Source organism: Lachnellula hyalina, assembly GCF_007821495.1.
Source record: "Lachnellula hyalina strain CBS 185.66 chromosome Unknown contig00080, whole genome shotgun sequence".
NCBI classification, from domain to species: domain Eukaryota; kingdom Fungi; phylum Ascomycota; class Leotiomycetes; order Helotiales; family Lachnaceae; genus Lachnellula; species Lachnellula hyalina.
In genome coordinates this window covers 131,046-138,955 of record NW_022157194.1, presented here as the reverse complement: position 1 = coordinate 138,955, position 7,910 = coordinate 131,046, and the positions used below count along the sequence as shown (strand labels likewise).

Below are 7,910 nucleotides of genomic sequence, written 5' to 3'. Positions count from 1 at the left end.
AGAAAGGGGGAAGAGGAAAGACAGGGGGAAGAGGAAAGAGAAGGGGGAGATGAGAGAAAGGGGAAAGAGGAAGAGGATGCAAGGATCAAGGAGGAGAAGAATAAGGAAGAAGAGGCTAAAAGAAATGAAGAGGCCAAAAAGATTGAGGATGCTAAAATAGCACAGGAGCAAAAAGAAAAAAATGATATGAAGATTAAATTGGAACTCAGGAAGAAGGATCAGGAACATTGGGAAGAAGAGATGCGGAAGATGGAATGAGGTGAGTTTGAGAAAACCTGCGCCTGAAATGGAGAACCAGCACTCATTATATTACCAGGTTTGTCATGTGTCGCTCTTATGACGGAGGTATTTTTGTATGTGCCGGACTTGTATTAGCACAATTTCATAATATAAGTCTTTCTTTACCAACATCCACGATTATTACCCAAAACTGGCTCTGGTGACTATAGGTCTAAAAGGCAGTTGCTATGGAGGCAGATCCAATTTTGCTTGCTCTGAGACCGACTTGACAAAGCCCTTGAAGCAGAAATATGGCGAAAAGAACGAGCAAAGCCTTCGAATAAGGTTCCAGGAATGACATGAGCGAAGCAAAAGTGATGATATGAAAATAAGGGAAAGAGACTCGTAGGCAGGCTTGTGCAGAGTTTCGGATCAACAAGGCAAGAGCGTTTCGAAGAGGACGCTATTGCTTTTGAATTTTAACATCCAAGGTCTCAATGTGTAATCCACTTGCTTTATATTCGACAGTCACCCATCACTTACATCAATCCAGAGTAGCCTTTACCCATCATGATCATGGCTGCGTTGGCTTCCCAGATATCCAATAACCATTCCATTTCGCAAGTCTATCGACAGTCTATCCCTCAACCAGCGGTGATGAATCAATATCAAACATTACATCCATACCTGTCGAACTGCCACCGCCATCCGGACGCATTGGACCTCCAGTTCCATCGAAAGCAGGTTCATGCACTCTTTCAAAGTCGACCGAACCTTCAATCGAGGCAATCGAAATTCAAGGCCCACTCGAACCCGCCACTGCATCAAGTCCAATCGAGCCCACGATCTCAGACCCAGAAGCTGCAAACCCCTCAGGTATTGGCTCAGCAACACCCGCCGTTCTCGCAGCCCCCTCGACAGCATATGCAAGCCACGGGATGCCAGCAGATCTTTCCGCTCCAATGTCCTTCACCTATACAGAGCAAGCAAACAGATTTACAGCTCTTGGCAGCTCTTTCACAGCAAAACGGGCAGCGCCAGGTCCCTCAAGGCGTGATTAATATGCAAAGCCTGCAACGTTTGCAACGCATTCAGATGCAGCAAAGATATGCCCAGATGAGACGGATTTTATCCCAAAGCATTGACAACCATCTAAAGGTTGTGCAACAATCTGTGCAGTTGACAATACAGATGGTACAACTCGTCAATAGCTGGCAGCCACATGAGGGGTTTGTCCTTCAAAACCTGCAAGGCATTCAGTTCCAGGCCCAGCAATCCATGCAAACCGGCCTTCAGTCCCAGCAAAACTCACAACAACAAACTCCCTGTCCTCAAAACATAGTTGGCAACTATTCTTCCCGGCCAAACTCGCAGCAACAGGCCCCAGGTGCTTATCAAGCTCAAATCATACCTACCAACCAAGGCGGACAAAACTCGCAGCAACAGGCTCCTGGTATCCCTCAAAGCATGCTTGGCGACCAATGCGGACAAAACTCTCAGCCCCAGATACTACCCTCTATTCGAGCTCCAAGCACTTGTCCACACGAAAAGCCTCCTAGGGAGTGCAGAGCCACCCTCATCAATTATATTGGCTGTCCCTGCCAGATTTGGGTAGTTGAGTCATGTCCATAGGAGGGCAGCAGGGTCGTAATCACGAACGTGGGATTCGAAAAATGTGAAAAGTATAGTAAAGGGGAGCAGATCAGGCCAGGGAATTGCGGTGGAACTGGAAATCATTGGGCTTGTCCGGCTATGCCAAAGTTCTGGCACGATTATCAGGTTCAAAATGAGGATGGGAGCGTTGTATGGGAGTTCACCCCGGAACCCTATAAGGCGACAGCAAAGTACATATCACACGATGAGACACACTTGGAACAATATTACAAGTGAGACTATTAAGGGGGAGACTAGTCGGCAGCAAATCTGCGAGTCTTGGCCATTAGTTTGAATTCGGAAATACCCAGTTTGTGAATAACATGCAGTTCATCCCAGTGATCCCAGATGTGACTGTGAGAGCTGCTTCCTACATTACCAACTATGATTGAACAACATGAATATATCAATAAAAACCACCAGAGTTAATACTAGAACAAGCCGCCGTACAAAGTAATCCAGAAAACAGGAATAGGAAGTTTCTAACCAATTACATGATGACTTATTCACATTAAAGCCTCCTATGAAGATTCAATTTCTGAGATATAGCTGATTCACAAAAAGAGAATACCTTCCTCCCTTCTTCAACAAAGCATAAACAGCCAGCAAGACACCAACTCCAGACAACTCGCAAACAACCAATCCAATCCAAACCTAGGCCCACAACTTCCAAAGCCATTCTCATAAAGGGCAGAGAAACAAGCCTCACCAACCAATACCTACACGGCTTCACATACACTCACTCACTCCGCCAACATGTGCACACTCATCTTCAGCAAATACAAGCATTGCGCGTGCATCGCCTCGGAAGAGTTCAAGCGCTGCGACAAGGTGAAAGCAGGGGAGGACGCGAAGACGTGTCCGGATTATGTGAAGAAGGAGGGGAAGGCGACGAAGGGGCAGTGTCATACGACGACGGGGTTCTGTTATAGTGCGTAAGGGCTGTGGTGGGGGTGTGCTGGATGGATTGGGTGGTTTATGAGCGGAGGGGGAGAGGGGGGGACAGGTGGTTGCACGGTATGGGAGGGGTGGTTTGCATCTTGAGACTCGGTCATTATTGGTTTTTTAGAATCGTGGAGGGATGAATGGGAAGGGGTATGGATTATCAAGGCGGCAAATATATCTATAAATCAGCTTTGGAGTGGTACTGTGTCGGTGAATGTGTCCTGTCAGCTGCATCGAGAAGCTTGGGAAGGAACGCACTATATCCTAAGCGCGTGCAAGATATTTTGTCGTTTTAGGAAGGCATGATTGAAGCACTTGAGATCTACAATTCAGATATGTTTTGCCATTCCAGGGTTTACTTGTCTAAGACTTTACTGTGATTCGAGTCGAAGGAGTAAAAACTACCTACCCACTCGTGACTAGATAGTTATCTCGTGTCCCTTTTTGCGCTTCTCGAGCTTCACAATATCCTAGAGATTCTATAAGCCCTGTGAGCCAGAGTGGTAAGTATTTCGCAATGTATGATTCAAGGGAAGTCGATGGATAACACCTCTTCATTTACCCCTTTCTTGGGCCGAATGGAAGAAATTAACCGAGGACCGAGACTGGGACTTCGCTCTACCACTACCAATAGAAGGATCAGAACTCAGATGAAGATCAGAAAGAGGCCAGAGATAAACTTGTGAAATAAAGTAAAATTAATTCAAGTGAATGATAATGCAATCAGAAGAGGAGGCGGGGATGGTGACTCGGAGAGAGTGCCCATTGTTCGACTTTCGAGAGTCAACTAGAGCCCGTGAATCTTCATATACCCAAAGCCCGTGAATAAACAGCAGTTTTCTCTGGTATACATACAGCAGTATTTCTTGTGTAATCTCTACACATCCAAGTCTCCAATTCGTTCGATCATCTACAAGCGAACCAAACCAAGCCCCACGAACCTGACGAACGCAAACTTGTCAACGATGTGCAAAGAATACTACACTACGGTTCGAGTCCGCAACGGTACCGAAGAAACTTTCACTACAGAAGTCCTCGTCGAATATTGCATGGACTTCCTCTCGGAATTCGAATACGCTGATGCTCGTGATGAAATGGACACAGATGATTACATATTCTGTCCGGATTTGCGGACAACGCATTTTGGAGTTGTCGAGACGAGCTGTATGGGGTAGATTTGGGGAGGGTGTGAGAAGTAAGGAAGCGGGCGTGGAGGAGAGGTAGACTTGACTCATGTGGGTTCTGGCGAGAACATTCAAATCGTTCGGAATATCCTAGATTTTGGGATTCAATACACTATTTACTCATGACCGAATTGCTGGATCATTGTCATGATATCTCTTTGAGAAGTTCCTGTGCTGTCTCGGAATAACTCTTCGTTCATGTTTGCTCATAATTCTAGTGGACACCCATACATTATTGTTGAATGGTGACACACCTTTACATGGCATTGAAGAATGAATATCTCCACAACAAAATAATGACTGGAGGTTCACAGTTCTCCCATTATAATAGTATCTCTTCCCTTATAGCCTGCTCGCTGCCATTCGTCGTACATTGAAGCAGAGCTACAAAATTTTAAACCTCCAAAACACATATTTCGTACTAACTAACGCAAGAAACCAGAATGTGCACGACAAGGCGCACGCGTATTCACGTGTATTCACCAACTGGTATTTACACCGGAACCTCTGTACACCTAAAGGTTGAATACTGCTACGCGTTCCTCTACGCGCAATACACGGCTACTGTAACGAGCCAACCTTTACCACGGCATATTGAGTGCCCATTCCATTCGTATATTGATGAAAGCCCAGCGTAGTTGCGAGATGTATCAGCTCACAGACCTTAATAGCTACATAGATTAGGTACTTAGACTAATCGATTGCGTTCCTGTTTGCATTTCATAATATCACAGTGTCTGCCATAAGTGATAATGTTCAAGAGACCTTATGCAGTGAGCGCTTGATGGCTTAGTACATCAGATGTCCTGGGTTCCGGCTCATCCGTCGGAAAAGCCCCTGTGGACGACTCAAGCTGTCTTGATATCGGACGACAATGCTACACTTGACAGGTATGGGAATGACCTACAGCGCTATCTCTTAAAAGTTTTGAAAGTCAAACAGCCCAGGAACTTGAGCAAGCAGATGTGTCTGCTCTGTTGGGCGACAGGGGCTCTGCAGTAGTGTACTGCCCAGGCCCCGTTCGGTCTTCTAAAGATATTGCAAGCTCAACTCAGAGGTTCATCTGGGAAGTGGCAACGGCTGTCAAATTCATTGTCCGAAATACCCTCCTTTGGTGACATTTGCGTATATAGACCTTGTTCAAATTAACCTCAACACACTCAAAGAGTTTCCACACAGAAATTGTATTGGCTATAAACTCTTTCCCCAAAGATATTGTATTGAAGCGAAAGGAGATGAAATGGAACCTGGTCACCCCCTTATGATATGGATGAATACCCTGCCAAGTTTATCCATGTTTCATCTCAAGCTCTCTGAACAGGCCAAGTACGAAATGACTTCATTTCTTTCATATCAAGGGATGCGGTTTAAATAGAGATGCATGGCGAGTATGGTGGATCAATACTAATAAAACGGTAGTCGATGGATTCAAAATGACGAGAAACGACAACGACTATGACATTTATAACGCTAAGCCTAATATGATATTAGGTGATCATGCACTTGATATTGCTTCTCCATGAACAACTCGGGGGTCAGAGCACTTCTCCAAAATGCTCTAAAATTGCGACCTTATACCGTTAGTTGCACGCATGTATGAATGAGACCTGTAGATTTTCAAGTTCCTCATCTATTCAGTCTTGCCGCAGAAAGGACCTAATATTACAAACGCCCAAAGCAGATTCGCCCTTTTCTACAACAACGGAGGACGTCTATGCTTGAGAAGAGGAGAGAAAACCAGCCCGAACAATGCATGCAAAACCAAACGAATGAAGAAATGCTCTTCCTCCCTATCCATCCCATGTTTATAAAGGCCGTACAAGCGAAAAGCTCTCTGGCCTTGAAAACATCAACCTCCGGCTTCTATACCTTTGTCTCCATCTATTTCGCAATTTCAACACCACCGGTGGCACCCAATGCCTTCTTGATTTCTCCGTAGATGGCGAACTATAAATATAAGTTAGCAAATAGGTTCTAGAGATACAAAAGAGGGGTGTATTTGCCTGTCCAGCGGTAAGTGTTCCTTGAGGAAAGTTAGCCAGATTTCTTATGGGTAGATTGCTTGAGGGCGTTACTTACCAACCATGAAAAGACGAGCACCAATACCAGTGTATGAACCCCTAATGCCAAGCTCCTTGGCAATCTTGATCAGACGGCTGGTGGTACCCTCTCCTGGAAGACCCTTAGACTTGTTGATTTTGCTCAACATGGTATCGGCGGGTTGTGAAACAGCAGCGGCAGCGAAACCAGCCATAAGACCAGAACCAAGGTTGATGGTAGTCTGCAGTCCATCGGATGCCGTGCTCTTGTCAACTTTCTTGTAGATGGCCTCAGCAACCTTCTCGAAAACGACGAACTTGGTCATGGTGTATGGAACCCTAAAATCCTTAATCAGCATCCCAAATTGGTAGATTCCGAATAGCCGCTACTTACTGCTTGAACAAGATAGGACCAAAACCAGCGTAGAAAGCACCAACACCTTCGTTCTTCAGCATCTTACTGAATCCGCCGACAAGACCGGAGGCATATGTTGGCTCGGAGACGAGACGGATACGGGTGGCCTCAAGAGGGCAGAGGGCAATATCGGCGAAGAATTCTGCGGCACCAGCAGAGGCCAAGTAGACAGCCGTTCGGTTGTTGGAGGCAGTCTCATATCCGAGGAGGTTGATGGATTGTTGCTTGAAGAGTTCATATCCTCCAAACTTGAATGCGCCCTGGAGGAAGTATCCGGCAAATGTTGGCCCGAAACCAGTCAACAGAGCACCGGCACCCTCCTTAGCAATGACTTGTCGGAAACCTCCAATGAGACCCTTGTTGTATGTGACGGGGTCGAGTTGGATTCTTGTCTTGACGCTGTGCGGATAAAATGTCAGTGTTCTATTGCTCTATTTTGCTTGCATCCGGACTTTGGGGACAGGTATCTCCACGGGCGCAAATTTCATCGCGGATCTTGATAAGCATGAATACTTACACATCTACGGGTGTGAGACCTCCGTGGGTAATTGCACAGCAGACTGCACCAGCCAAGGCGAATCTTGAGTAGAGGGCAACACCGCTGAGCTTCTCGGGGGTGTTGGCAACGACACTTTGGACGACAGCATCGACCTTTGTCGAGCCGGTGGTGTTAGATGAGGCCATCGTGGATAGGTATTCGGAGGACGAAAGGATGGGCTATTAGGAGGAGAATGGAGTGAGTGGAGATGGGATGGGATAAAATGCAAAAGGTCCTTGGACGTTGCTGGTGTTCAATTGATGAAAATGACGGAAGCTCAGCGACAAATACTACTTGAGTTCAGATCCCAAATTTTAGACGCTAGGATGGGATGGGTGGGCTCGGGAAGACTCGGACTTGTCTAGTACCGCGCTCACCCACTTTTGCTGCCGAAGCTGCCAATCATGGCATGTATACTATGGCAAACCTCCATCCTGATATTTTGCGGAAACTCGGCAGTCTCTTGCAAATCTCTCGAGCTATGAGGCTATTCATATGTCTCTAGGTCTACCTACTATACATTATTCTCTTTTCTTTATCAAAGCTCGAAAAAAAAAGGTTGACGTCGTGGCTGGGCTGATATCTGCATAACATACTATATGTCAGCAGCAGACTAGCGGATCCTGCATTAACTCTCTCACTCAGCCTCACTTCCATTATTTTCCTTCCTAAAACTATTCTCTGTATATACTTTTCTTGGTTCCTATATCGCTTGGTACTCTGTTGCTCTAGTCGAAGTATTCGACGAAGCCTTGGATGCTGAGCTGATACCCAACAATCGGGGTACTTCTCAATCAAAGTGAAGCCTAGATTTGGAGTCCTGCGCTTGACTTCTCGCTATTTGCCTTGACATATGCCACAAGAATGGACTATCAGTCTTTGTTTACGCGGAATACATATAATGGAAAAGGTTCGCA

At 45.9% G+C, this 7,910-nt stretch overlaps 2 protein-coding genes across 2 annotated transcripts; both read right to left on the bottom strand.

The window, feature by feature from the left end:
- Positions 1-5,882: 5,882 nt before the first annotated feature.
- Positions 5,883-6,366, bottom strand: MIR1_0 (Mitochondrial phosphate carrier protein; the record flags this gene model as incomplete). The annotated part of the gene is made up of 2 exons (XM_031149997.1): positions 5,883-5,948; positions 6,085-6,366. The coding sequence occupies 2 exons, from the start codon at positions 6,364-6,366 to the stop codon at positions 5,883-5,885; spliced, it is 348 nt and encodes a 115-aa protein (XP_031004753.1).
- Positions 6,367-6,430: 64 nt separating this feature from the next.
- Positions 6,431-7,139, bottom strand: MIR1_1 (Mitochondrial phosphate carrier protein; the record flags this gene model as incomplete). The annotated part of the gene is made up of 2 exons (XM_031149996.1): positions 6,431-6,854; positions 6,973-7,139. The coding sequence occupies 2 exons, from the start codon at positions 7,137-7,139 to the stop codon at positions 6,431-6,433; spliced, it is 591 nt and encodes a 196-aa protein (XP_031004796.1).
- Positions 7,140-7,910: the final 771 nt, after the last annotated feature.